This window comes from Pimephales promelas, chromosome 8, assembly GCF_988280905.1.
Source record: "Pimephales promelas chromosome 8, fPimPro1.hap1.1, whole genome shotgun sequence".
In the NCBI taxonomy this organism is placed as follows: domain Eukaryota; kingdom Metazoa; phylum Chordata; class Actinopteri; order Cypriniformes; family Leuciscidae; genus Pimephales; species Pimephales promelas.
Window position 1 is genome coordinate 34,909,283 of NC_142776.1, and position 14,642 is coordinate 34,923,924.

General features: G+C 37.5%; 1 protein-coding gene across 10 annotated transcripts in view; it reads right to left on the reverse strand.

The window, feature by feature from the left end:
* The window catches only part of ptprt (protein tyrosine phosphatase receptor type T), a 259,071-nt gene that overhangs the window by 210,991 nt on the left and 33,438 nt on the right, over positions 1–14,642 (reverse strand). For 5 of the 10 annotated variants that reach the window (XM_089134448.1, XM_089134447.1, XM_089134442.1 and 2 more), the window contains exons 2-3: positions 13,804–13,896; positions 188–313 (exon numbers count right to left, since the gene is read on the reverse strand). In XM_089134448.1, the coding sequence (XP_088990574.1) occupies positions 188–313; positions 13,804–13,896 (219 nt within the window). Of the gene's footprint in view, positions 1–187; positions 314–4,923; positions 4,995–13,803; positions 13,897–14,642 lie in introns of those variants that run through there. The other 5 variants (XM_089134443.1, XM_089134444.1, XM_089134449.1 and 2 more) reach the window with 2 other exon arrangements.

Genomic DNA, 14,642 nt, shown 5'->3' on the forward strand with positions numbered 1-14,642 from the left:
CTAAAGATGCACTCTTTAATGCATTTTAATGGTGTTTTATGTCAGTTTAGAGCATCATAGACATGTTTTGCATAAATTACCATTTTCATTTTTGAGTGCTCTATTCCTTTAAAAGGTCTTCAGTAGAAGACAAAGAGAGAAATAAAACAGGAAAGAATGAGGCATGTACTGTAGGTGTATCCCATACCTGTGGGAACGGCCGCATCCATGGAGGGTCTCTCCCAGGTGTTGACTTGCTCCCAGGCGAAGCCATTAGTCCCCAATGCCACGCTGTAGCCACAATTACTGTAGTGCTCTTCAAACGAACAGCTGCCTACAGAACACACAGGAGAGAAAAGAGGGGAAGATGGCATATGTCAACATGATTAAGCCACGGAGTGCCATCATTACTTCATCTTAGCTAAAAACATGATTTTCCACCGCATTAAGCTTTATGCTAGCCGGGAGCTAAGGATTAGAAACCCAGGATGAAATAGCACTAATTAAATGTACTCATTTTAACACGTCTTCTTGTATCGTAGTTTAGAGAGAGGGATTATTTAAGCGGCAAGGTGCAAAAGGGCGTGCTATATTGTGAATATAAATGGACAATATGATGTGCACTATATGAGTGACATTATATGAGAGCCCTGACTCACAGCTTTTATGAAGTGGTTACCACATAATAAAAAATATTATGATCAAGTAAAAGCTTTATCAAGTAAATTTATATATTCTCTGAACATTTATTTATGCTGTATTCAACTTCATTTTGATACATTTTAATTTTAAAAATAATTATATTATATTATTTTAATCTGATTGAAATTACAAATAAAGTCCATATACATTATGATAATGATAATCTGGGAGCAAATGTGAAAATTCAATAATTTTTTTTTTAAATAAATAAATTAAAATATTATTTTCTTAATGCAAAAATAACTCATTGTAATTTTTTGTGTCAGATCATACTTTTGTGAGCTAATAAACAGGGTTTCACATTATATTACTATGACTTGAATACTGTATTGACCAATCAGCATCTAGGGCGGGAAATATCCTTTTTATAAATAATCTTTTATACTTCTTGTTTCCTTGTTTTTATTTTATTTCCCGAATCTTTTTATAGGGTGGACTGAACGTGTCATCCAGACTTATTTGAATGGACGTTGTTTTTTGTACGACACAACGCGGAAATCTCTTTAGCTTGTGTGCTCAGATTCAACATGATGAAACTTCTGCCTGCAGGATACTTACATTTACATTTCTGCATATTTCGAGGACCAAATATTCACTGCCGTCTTAATTTGCCCCTGCGTATTAAGCTACACAAGAGGATTAAAATGCTACAAAAATAATTAATTTGCCACGAGCGCCGAAAGGCGATGAATCCTACAATACTAGCAAGAATCGTAAACCACATCAAAGGTATTCACAAAGAAATCGCACAACTGTAAAAACAACAATTGTAAAATATTCAGAATTTTCCAGGGGGAGCGATCGGAGGGCCTAGTAGGAAAAAAAACAATCAAAACAAGGTCTCGTGTAGTTTATGTAACCCTCGGTTCCTAATTGACTTTGAAGTGTGCACACATTCATACTGCCACCCTGCTTGTCCTCAGCCTACGCTGGGGAAAGAAGACGTTTTCATACTCAATAAAACAAAGTGTCAAACAATTAGCATTGCATAACAGTCCATGTTTTTGTACCGAATTTTGGGTGTGTAGAGGGATGTTTAGGTAATCGTACACATTAGTAAGCATTCACTGTATCATTATAGCATCTAAAGTAAAAAAAAAAAAAGCCTTTTACATTTGTACAACTTTAGTACCAAGACTTTTTAATTTGTCACTCTTCTTTACTCCCACAGGTGACTGTAGTAAAAACTCATTATAACTCAAATAAGCTAGTACCGACATGCTAATGAAATCACATTGCACAAACACTCACATAAATGTATCTCTCCTCTAATTAATGTTGCCTACCAATTTGATCCATTATTGATAAGTTGCCCCACGGCCGACAAGCAAGAGTTTCCAAACCCATCAGTGGCACACATGGCATCCTCACATCTGCTGCTCCACACCTCGCTGGCATTTCCCTACCGCTGGCACGTTGTCAATACCATGTTTATCGAACAGAGCGCTCGTGATGCCCTATCAGGAGCTCGTCTAATTTCGAGATGATTTCACAGCTCAGGAAATGAAGAAGTGAGATTTGGGGCAGATGTGGAGGAGGTGGATGGGTAACATCTGCTAGATTAAAAGAAGGATTTGTTTACGCTCTGAAAAATAGCTGGTGTGTGTATAGCAACAGAGGTGGCAGGGTCTTAATAAGTTGGGCCTGTTTCTGTAAAAAACAAAACATAAAACAATATGCTGTGTCTTTTTTAATTTAACTCTTTCCCTGTCAGTGATTTTGAATAAAAGTTGCCAGCCAGCTCCGGCATTTTTATTCACGACCCCCTAGAATATTGTTTTTTGTATGAATATTTGAACATGCAATAAATAAATAAAAAGGACAGAGCAAAAAAAAACTGTTTTATTATAGCTTCAGGCATTCTTTTTTATCAACATTTGAATGTGGGTAAGTTTAATAAAAAGTACAATTTTGAACAAAAAGCTGAGAAAATTGCGTTTTTGTTTAAGACTACGCCTGCATCAGATTCAAAACGATGATCAAGACATAGATGGAGTATTCCCCTAATGCTTGCACAGTTCTACAGTTCATTTCATTCAGTAACTTTAGACAGTGTTGATTTATATTCTGTTTAATGTGGATGAACGCATTATTTTACATAAGCATCTGCTTACGTTACATCCTATCGCGTGTTTCTACTTCTTATTCGCCTGCGTTTTGATCAGGATATTCAGTACTCTTAGAAGATGCATAATAGCGCCCCCTATCATATAACAATGAAAACACGGAAAGCCAGGCAAGCCGACAATGGCAGGGAAGTGCCATTTGGTCCTTGATCCGTTTGGTTCCCAATGAAGTCCATTATATGGAGAAAAATCCTGGAATGTTTTCATCAAAAACCTTAATTTCTTTTCGAATGAAGAAAGAAAGACATGGACATCTTGGATGACATGGGGGTGAGTAAATTATCAGCAAAAGTTTTTTTTTTTTTTAAAGTGAACTACTCCTTTAAAGCTTTGACATGAATACATGTCTATAATGCCACTAATTTGCTTTCAAAATTTAATGAACTAAGTGAATGTTTTCAGCTACAGTTTTCTTACTTTTTTTAAGATCTAGTTAATAGATACTGAAGTTCATGTTCATGTTTGAGAGTTTAATTGCATTAGTCATAAGCATATGTTGTGTCTTTCTTGGCCCTCACCAACGGCATTTCCAGTCGAGCAGACACATAGTCGGTTTGAAACTAAAGGGATTATGTCAGTCCACCCCACTAAACACAGATAATAGCTCAGATATCTGCTGTTAATGCAGCGATCAAAGTGAGCTTTAAAATCTCATCATCTGTGTAGTTTATTTTCATTTTCAAGCCACATTTAAATCTTTCACATGGAAGAAACATACTAAAAAACCAAGCCAAAATGGAGATCATGTTTTTTTAGAGAATATACTGTATAAGACAACATTATAAACTCACAATGTTAAAAGATGGAAATCATCATTCATTTGTCCTTTCTCTAATCCAAATTTTGCGCACAAAAAAACAAAACAATTTATCCATTCTTAATCGTAAGTTGGTTTTTGATTTACATATTTTTGCATCATGTTCCATCTTGTTAGTCTATTGTAAAAATCATTTTACTTACAAAAAACAGTTCCTAATAACCTCCAGAAAGTGACATCATTGTGTTTTTTAAGGTATTAGTTGGCTTACCTGCCTCTAAGTGCCATTTGAAATTTTCTTCTAGAATGATCATTTTTTATCAAGCTTGTATATTTAAGTTCATTAATTTGACTTAAATGGGAATGAAGATTACCTATGAATTGTCATTTAAGTGAAATTACTGAACTTAAATATACAAGCTTGATAAAAATGAGAAGAAAATTTCAAATGGCATTTAGAGGCTTTTGCATCTGAACTCTTCATATATATACAGTATATACTGTATATATATATATATATATATATATATATATATATATATATATATATACACTGTAAAAAAAATCATGATTTGTTATCATAATTTTTTTCTTCTGTCAAATCAACTTAGGTAATTTATGTGGTTCAGATAACATAATATTTTGAGTTTCTGATTATTAAATCAATCTCCTTCATTGTATTAACTCAAATTTCCAATTTCAATGAACTTAAAGCCAGGTTACTTCTTTTTTTAAGTTAAACCAACAATTTTATTTTACAGTGTGTGTGTATATATGAAGAGTTCAGATGCAAAAGCCTCTAAATGCCATTTGAAATTTTCTTCTTTAATGATGATTTTTATCAAACTTGTATATTTAAGTTCAGTAATTTCACTTAAATAACAATTAATAGGTAATTATCATTGCCATTTAAGTGAAATCACTGAACTTAAATATACGAGCTTGATAAAAATGATCATTCTAGAAGAAAATTTCAAATGGCACTTAGAGGCTTTTGCATCTGAACTCTTCATATATAGATATATATAGATATAGATATATAGAAACCCTCCATGTTTAGCTGTATATGCAGCATGAACCAGGAGTAAGTGAGCCAATTTAATCCGTGAAACACACGTACACACATACACACATTCATTTTGAAGGCAACCTCGCATGGCTCGTCGCTCTGAATTAAGCAAGAGAGGCCTGACACGAGCGTACAGCGAGAAAGGAAACTCCACATCACATGCTCACTTGTTTCCCGTCTCCCAACACCTTTTAGCACACGAACGCGTGCAGCGGCTCTCTAGCGAGCTTGTCACTCATTCAATGTAGCAACTCCGTCAACCTAAGCTAATGCCACTTTTTCCACCTCACCTGCCGCCTTTAACCTTGTCCACTCGGGCCACAGAATCCATCGTGCGCCGCAAATCTATCCGATCCATCATGTGTGCTACAGGTGCAGCCGTGGCAAGCGCTGATTTCCTAGTTTCACTTACAACAGAAGGACAAAGAGCTAGTCCACCCACGCCCGAGCGGATATTTACCACCCTACTCTACGCCAACTTCCTAATTGTTCAAACTCATTCATACGTCCCCATGTATTAGCTGTACACACCTCAGTGATTCCTTCATTTAGTACACATTACACCCACACAAAGACAGCAGGACTCGGGTCCTCCAAGAACAGGCGCCCAACAGACATTCACACTTTCTCCAGCGCGAGTGGGAAGTGTCGTGTTGCTCGAGTAGGTTTTCGCACCTTTAAAACGCTACAAGGATTACGGGGTTCGGTACCCCGCACCACTCCCATGGATCCACACGTTGTGTGACTAAAAATCACATTTTACACCTTCGGTTGCAACACTCTGGAGTTAAATATCAGCATTAGAAAAGCAGTTTTGACTGGACAATCTGTGCCAAAGCACTTTCCCCCACAGACCAAGTGAAAATGCAACATGCCTTTGCCAAATACTCAATTCTCACCTTTCACAATACCCTGCCGTTCTGCTGACAAATGGCCTGTTTATTCCAATACAGAGCTTTTTTGTTGAATAATTGGTAGTTAACCGGTTACCAAATGCTTGTGTTTCAAAAACTCTGGGAATTTGATTAGCGCTAAAAGGTGACTCAACTGAACTTGGAAAGTCTTCTCTTGACCTGGCTTGTTCTCACACACTCACCAGCTGTGATGAAACTTCCTACGAACATGGGATTCGTACAGCTATTATGCTGCTTTCACACGATGCTAGGGGAATTATCATAAATACAAGTTTCCTAGTTAAAATTTGGACATGAACACCCTCTCACCTTCTCATTTACATAGTTCCCAAGCTGGGCCATGAACTTTAAACACGGAAGAGGGGAGAACGATTGCTGAATGTAGCTGTTTTAAAGGGGTCATGAACTGGCTTTTTAAATTGTATTATATTGTTGTCTGAGGTCAACTTATGACGTTCGCTTGGTTTTTGCATTCAAAAACATCCAAATTAATAAGTAATAGGCTATTTTCGACCCTAATTTTGAGTCTAGCTCAAAAACGCTCGGTTTTAATCGGCGTCTCGCACTAAAGACTAAGAAGTAAACGCCCAATGCTGTGAGTGGATAACAGTTTTGCATATTATAATGAGTTTCGACTCACCCGTCGATGCACTTGGGGGAAATTGTTCTGAAAACGTCCAATGTTGTAAAATGGCAACCGGAATGATTCGCCCATACATGTTCGTCCCAAAGTCCGTGTGTTGCACCATTCCTGTCAGATCCAATATAGACGGCACAGCACCGTTCTTTACTCTTAATCGGTTTGCAATTCCAGTATTGTTTACAAAACAATCCTCAGTGAAATGAAGCGAACAGACGGACGATGTTTTACCTCATCAGCTGGAACGTCATTAAAAATAAAGTTAACCATGCAGTCCTATTGGAATCCAGAGGAAGCTCATGCAGCGACTGTCTTCTTCCACAACCAGGCGCTGCACAATATTTTTATTACTCGGTAGCTCGATCCGGTTTGTCATCACGAGGTAGGCATCTATGTTATTTAGCTACGTGCGAATCGGTGGGCGGGGCTTAACCGGCCGTGTTGAAGTAGGCGTTGATCTTCTTCTGCGGGGGTGGTGTTTTATCCTCTTTGACGCCATAGTTCCCCACTTTTAAAAACGAGTCGTTTGCTGAGCCTGGTGTCTGTAAAAGCTTTTATTGGACTATCAAGGACGATTTCAGTTCTGAAACTTACAGGATATTCTTATAATATGATGACCTCTTAGATGTTAAAAGCTCAAGGAAAATTTGATTTCTCAGTTCATCACCCCTTTAATGCATTTTTAATAGTGACTACTTATTAAGGTGAGGAAACATTTACCATTGTTCGGCATTTTTTTGCAGGTGGAATAACATTCCAATAGCAATCCATGCATTGAGGAATTTCAGCGAAAGGTTTATTCAAGCAAAGATTTCAACAATTTTGCATTAGTCATGGCCAGCAGAAAGATGCTTGTTTTGAAATTGATTTCAGTGTGAGCAGTGCTTCATACACTTTTTTGCCCGCAAAATGTCACTAAAATTTGTGAGGCAGTTGTTTATATTTTCAATGTTACTAAAGTATTCTGGTTTCTTCCTGGTCCAGCACATGCAATTTGAGGTGTCAATCATGTTTAAAGCACAAACTGCTTTGTTGCTGCATGCTGTTACTTGTTCCTGGTGATGTGTATTTGCCCATTTAAGACTTTAGAAACTCACTTTTCTCCCTCATTTTATGGAGTTTCCCCCTGCAGACAGACAGACTCATAGTCTCAATACTGTATGTCCTTGGAAGTTAATTATTATTTTTCCCCCTCCACAGAGGCCAAGTGGAGGTTGGCAGCCGAAACAGCAGAATTCACATTCGGGGAAGGTAGAGCCGCCTCAGGTAACACAGAACACACCTCGGGAGACTCTCTCTCTGATTAAAAATGACAAATGTTCCAGTGCTGCACTTCAGGTCTTAAAAATTTGCCAATAAAAATTATTAGCTGCCACAAACTGCATGTCCTGCAGTTTTTCTTCCCTTAAAAAATGATTACTAGAGAAATGAAAGCTCATTCGGGCAGTAAAACACGTCTGCGTGTGCAACTCTAAACAACTGTTTCTGCCGCTTCGGACGGGTCATAAATAAAAACGTCCTACCGCTCGCTTGTTCGTCCCGTGGTCGGCAATGAGAGGACATACACACACAAACAGCAAATGTCCTCACAAAATAAAATGTCCTCACTTTTATAATCATATTATATTTAGCATCCTCTAAAATTACTAACTACATATGACAAATTTACATGTAATGTTTATGTAAAATTTATGGGGTGTCAAAAAGTGTCAAATTTCCTCCCAAAATTTATAGAAAATAGTAATATCTCAGTGAAGACTATGAAGAGTATTTGCTATGAGACATTATTTTAATCACAAATAAGCAAATTTATCCCCTACATTCGCTTGCTGCAATGCACTTTCTTGAAGTCCCAAATCCTATAATTCTCAATGATTCTTGCAGTTGATTGTTACTATGTTAATATTTTTTTTTTAATTTAAATTTCTTTGTCAACTTTATTTACAGTAAAACTTACCAGATTACAGTGATTTTTATAAATCAGCATTAATTAAAAGAATAAAATAGTGATGGCGCTGTGGATAAGACACATGCCTTTGATGTGAGAGACGCGGGTTCGAATCCACTGCACTGTAAAAAAAATATTGTTGGTTTAACTTAAAAAAGTAAGTTGCCTTAAAATTTTAAGTTGATTGAACTGGAAAAAGTGAGTTAATACAATGAAGGAGATTGATTTAATCATCAGAAACTCAAAATAATAAGTTATCTCAACTAAATAAATTATTTAAGTTGATTTGACAAAAGAAAATATGTTGTGATAACAAATCTTGAAAATATTTTTTTACAGTGTGTGAGACACCAATGTGTCCCTGAGCAAGACACTTACCCCCTAGTTGCTCCAGAGGCGTGCGACCTCTGACATATATAGCAACTGTAAGTCACTTTACATTTCGTTATTTTAATTATCACTACACATTGCATGAGACGCATGCAAACATGTCACAAAAAAGCTTAATAGTTCTATAACAACAAATATAAATAATATTTAATATATAAATATTTTCATTTCTTTTATTTTTTGACAGAAATGTTTCTGACAGGTATCATAAGGTTAGTAGCACACTTTTCAGACAGCTGAAGATTTGTATTACCGAGCCACTCACACAAACACACACCCTCGTGCACACAGCGGCTTTTATATCTCTGTACATTGCCATCCATCTCTGTCTGTTCCAATCAGCTCAACTGCTATCACTGGCTCATATGCATGCACACACACACAAACACAAAAATGCCAGAGGATTACACGCTTCAAAGAGCTGTTAAACTTCCCATTTAAGGGATTTCAGCCCAGGAGGCAAAGGTTCTCCAGGATCATCCTATATTTAGGGTTGGGTATCGAGAATCGAGTATCGATTGGAACCGAGACTAACTTTTCGTTTTTCCCGGAATCGTTCAAAAGTTAAAATTTCGATTCCTAGTTTCGATATTCAGTCCGCTGAGCGGAAGAAGAAACCGCTGAACAACACCAACGAAGAAGCGTCTACCGGAAGTGTTGGCATAACCACGCGAGTCGAACATGAGTAGCTTACGTCGGCGATCCAAAGTGTGGCTTCACTTTTCTAAAAATAACGAAATCTCGGCAAAATACAAAATTTGTGACAAAAGGAGTATTTTTACAGAAGGAGTATTTCCTTCAGAAAGGCCGTTGGTTAGCAAGGTTAGCTAAACTTTGACCCTGCCTCTTAAAAGAATCGGAATCGAGAATCATTAGGAACCGGAATCGAAACAAGGAATCGAAATCGGAATCAGAATCGTTCAAATTCAAACGATACCCAACCCTATATTTGAAGAAACCCAAAGAATTTGGAGTTTAACTAAACCCCACGAACATGAATAATAGCTCAATTTATACATCTTGGTATGGAGACCGCTATAATTAACCGCAAACAGGGGCCAATATTAATATGGTCGCCAATACCATACATATATGTTATCAGCCACACCGACCTTGACCATTAATACAGACCACAGAGCACTCCCTGCGCCAATGCAACACTGCTCTGAAACCCCATGCACTCTGCACAAGCCATAATGGATCTCGATGTCTCAAAACAGCTAACATATAGTGAGTGTTTCAGCAATGCGCTTTGTTAGGGTTAATGTCACGCTGAAGCTTCAGGGTCAAATTTTCATCTGGGGAGATGCTTGTTACGTGTTACCTGTTTGACAAAAGCCAAAAAGAAAGAAAAAAAATGACTGAAGTGGCAGAGTGAAGCTCTGAAAAACAGTGGAGACATAAAAATATTGAGAGCGTTTTAGGAGGAACACTAAAAGCATTGTCAAAGTGCACTTCAAAGTGCCCTTCTGCACGCGGTTTGAACTGAACATGTTCATCTGAAATACTCACGGCACCCAGGCTGTCAAAAACCTGAGCGTGTGAAATACCAGAGAGGAAAAAAACACTAAAGTTCAAGTGCTGAGTGAGAAATGAGTGTCAGAGATCTTCACCTGCAGCTCACAATGACGTACGTGCTCAATGCAATTTGCATGAAGTTTTATATTAAAAGGTGTAATGTTGCAATAATTTAACTGCTCTTTCATGTCGAGGTGCAAAGATTCAAGTTCAAAGATTAAAGTCCCAAAAATATATATTTGTGCACCGCACAAAATCAGATATTTTCCATTAAAACTTAATAAAAGCAACATAAGAGATCTGTTCTGAAGGTAAACAACTTTGTGTTAATGAAATTGAAGTCATTTTTCATGGAAAACTTCCCCTCTTCACATTGAGGTTCAAAATGGCCCCTCAATATTGGTACTTTTATATGTCGTGACCAAATGCAATGCAAACATTTATATATGGGCAAAAGAGAATTGCAAGGGCAAGATTTTCAGTAAATAACCTTATTTTTGGTCTGTTCCTCACACAGAGCTATCAACTGACAACTTTTAGAGAAGACAGATGCACTGTAAAAAAAAATATTGTTGGTTTAAAAGTAAGTAACCTGGTTGCCTTAAAATTTTAAGTTAATTGAAATGGGAAAAGTGAGTTAATACAATGAAGGAGAATGATTTAATCATCAGAAACTCAAACTTATATGTTATCTGAACTAAATAAATGATTTAAGTTGATTTGACAAAAAAATGTTGTGATTACTACTAATCATGAAAAGATTTTTTACAGTGTGTCAACTCTATTGTTCTTATTATTATTATTAAGCAATGAACAATATAATACAATTTTCATTTATGGGTGAACTATTCTTTTAATTATCAGGGGGGGGAAACATGCTCTGTCAGTTTTTGACAAGCCAGAAGTCATATTGTCAAGCTAGCCGCTTGCTAATTTCTACTTAGTTTCATTTTACATTAAAAAAGAAAAAAAAAACTGAATAAAACATTTGTGTGCGTGCTTGCGTGATTGTCAATTTGGCACTTATTTATGCAAATATGCAAGTAAAATGGAAACGTATTCTCATTTACTTCTTTTAAAGTAGTCGGTCAGCCTCAAGTGAGGTGTTAGTGAGAGTGGCTAATGAAACTCTTTCAGGAGGAAACAGAGGGAGTAAATTAGCATAGAAAAACATATTTCAATTGCCAATCTAATTTAGCACCTAGTGGCCTCAGGTGGGAGTGGTGTGTGTATTAGTATTCTACAAAGCTATTTGTGTGCGCGCCTGTGTGTGTGTAGTTCTTTGGCTGTGATTGTCTAGTCCACGCCACTGCATCAGGTCCCCGGCGCTGTGATTAAATCAGAGCCGGCGCCAGCCGAGCGCTGATGAGAGGGGCGTTCACATTAACGCACGACACCACTTTTTTCCCGGGGTCGATATTCTCCACACCACTTTTTAAAACATCTTCGCGGCACGGATGCGGAACTAAAAGGGGTAAAATAAAAACAAATTAAAGCTGAAATAGTATTCTGTGTTGTTGTGGTTGCGCTCTGTCACATGACAAGCAATGACGCGTCACCATGGAAACATTAAAGTGAAACGGTCGCCTTGAAAAACTTACGCTGGGATGGAATTTTTTTAACTTACGTGTGCAAGGGTTAACTAAAATGTTATTAATTTAGCTTAATATTCACAAAAATAAGGGAATGTGAAAATGTGATTGGCAAATATGGGATTTTTAAATAACACATTTTATCAGTAAAATCCCGTTTACAACTCTACGTTAACAGTACTGTACGAACACCACACAATAACAATGAGAACGAGTTAACGTCACGTCAGTGTGTTTTTGTGCGAGGAGAAACCCCGCCACATTTCTGAACTGATCCTTGCTTGAGGATTGCAATATGTTTAAGCTTAACTCCCACTCTTTTTGTCTTTCTCTCACTCTTTCCATCCCTCTCTCTCAGGTGCTCATTACAGGTCCATCTATTGCTTCGTGCGCTCCGCAGGGATGCCCACTAACCCCCTTCTCTTCCTGTCTTAGCCCCTCTCTCCCCTCCAACTCCCTCCTCTGTTATTTCCCTCCGTTCACCCTTATCACTGCCTGTAGAGGGAGTCGTGCTGTCCTGCAGTGAGGAGAGAAAGACGGGGGAAACACACAGAACTGAATTCTAAGAAATAGGGTGGATTCATTTATGAATATTTGTGTTGCTTAAAAACATGTATTATTGCAGTTTTTCTTCTGTGGAATGCAAAATAAGATGTTTAGAGTTCTTCTCAACGAGACTGAATTTATTAGAATCAAAATACAGCAAAAACAGTAATGTTGTCAAATATCATTACAACTTAAAATAGCTGGTAACACTTTACTTGAAGGGGTGTGCTTAAGACTGACATGACACCCTCATAACCATGACATATGTCTTGAATATAAAGTAGGGTTTATGCATGTTAATGTCAACTGTCATTAAGTGTCTTTCGCTCAATAATAACATTTTAAGATGTCTTTGTTATGACATCTTGACATAAACCATAACATCATAACCTGTAAGTGTCTTAGTCATGACAACTTGACATCAAATTAAGTTAAACTGTCATGTGGTTGGCTTTGACATTGGCTGTCATGAGGCATTATAACTGTGAATATTGAAGTATACCCGGGCCTTAAAGGGATAGTTCACTTTGAAATAAATTTTTGATATGTTTTAGCTTACCTCAAGGGCATCAAGGGAGATGTAGATGTCTTTGTTTTCACAGTATTTTCAATTTTGATATTTTTCGGTCAAACCGTTCTTGTCGTCTATCAGTCATATAATGGAGATTTACGGGGCCCACCTCAAGATCTAAACATATTTAGATGATATATCGAAATCGTCTTCCATTGCGATTTCCTGTATATCATCTAAACATGTTTAGATCTTCACAGTGAAAGATAAAACTTCCGAAATCTCTGTGTAAACAATGAGTGACGTACACGCGCAATAGATCGCTTCCGGCATATGCGCAGACCGAAGCACCCGTGCCTTCAGATCAGTTGGACATGGCTGTGGTTACAAGAGATAAAAACGATATAAATACTGTTCGATTTCTCACACAAACCGCTCGTTTTGTGTCTTAGGCCATCAATGTTTAAATTTACGAGTCATTAAATCATGTTTAATTTGGACTTCTCTGTGCATCCTCTTTGAGGTGGTGACCATAGACCTCCGTTATATGACTGACAGACAAGAACGGTTTGACCTAAAAATATCAAAATTGAAAATACTGCGGAAACAAAGACACCTACATCTTTCATGCCCTTGAGGTAAGCTAAAACATACCAAAAATTAATTTCAAAGTGAGCTGTCCCTTTAAGACATGCTGCTGCTATATAATAAGGTATGTACAGTATTACCTGTAGCAAAAATAGGTGAATCTGGGGAAAGTAAAATTCTAATCAAGTATTTGAAGGTTGAGCAGCAAACTCATTGGCTACTGATAAAGCAGTAACCAATCAGCTGTGCCCTATAGAGAATGGTGTGATTGCAGTTTAGCATCAAGAGTTTCATGACAGAACTTTGCATTTAGAAGGTATGTCCCTTTAAGGCATAAAGAAAAGTCAAAGAAACTGAAAGGAAAGCTTCTGAAGTTTCTTTTTCAGTGAGTTAAGTACAAAGTGGAGGCATTAAAACATATGGGTGAGCGAAGGACAGGAGAAAGAGGACGGTCGGATGATAGAGAAGTGCTGGATGGAGTGATTAGTGAAACGAGAGCAGTAATGCATGCTGTCGTCCTCACCATATCCCATAAGACTGTTCTCCTCATCAGCATGGAGGAGCTCAGATGAAATTGAATTCATTTGGCCCTCTCTCGCCATCTCTCTCTTTCTCTCTGAGGTAGGAAAGCAATGATCCATGTAATTATTATATATTATGGGAGGATTCCCAGTCAAGCAAAGCATCTAATCTTACAGTAATCCACTGCCCCTTACACACACACACACACACACAGAGAGAGACACAAACACACATTCTGAATGTCACTCTCTGGAATAATCTGCCACTGGATATTCTAAATGGACTGGGTTGCTGTCAAAGTCATGTATATGTTAACTAGATTGATAGACTTTTCACCTGTCCTTCATTTACTGTCAGGTCCTACAGTATGTGTGTGTGTGACCTTCAGAATGAAGCGCGCATGCAAACGGTTCATTATCATCTGGATTGGTGGCATGTGATGGCAGATTCTGCGCAGGGACCAGAAAATGCACACACACACGACATCACGCTCCTGTAACCTGTCATGAATATTTAGCAGAAGTTCTGATTTCTTGCCGTTTAGCCAAGCTCTGCTGATATGACATTTTATTACTACGCCAATATAAACTTACGCGCACACACACACACACACACACGGTTAGGTAAAAAGTACTATCACTGTCAGCACAACTTTAGGTCTACCCTGAATTCTGTCACACATTTTCTTCATTTTCGGTGCTGATTATGGGGGAAAGTGTGCAATTGGAAAAATATGCTAAACAGAGCTAAGATTAGTACAATTTTATTGATAGCTGAAAGCATCATTGAAATTTGCAAAAATAAACAAACACACAGTTACTCTTAATAAATAAGGTTTTA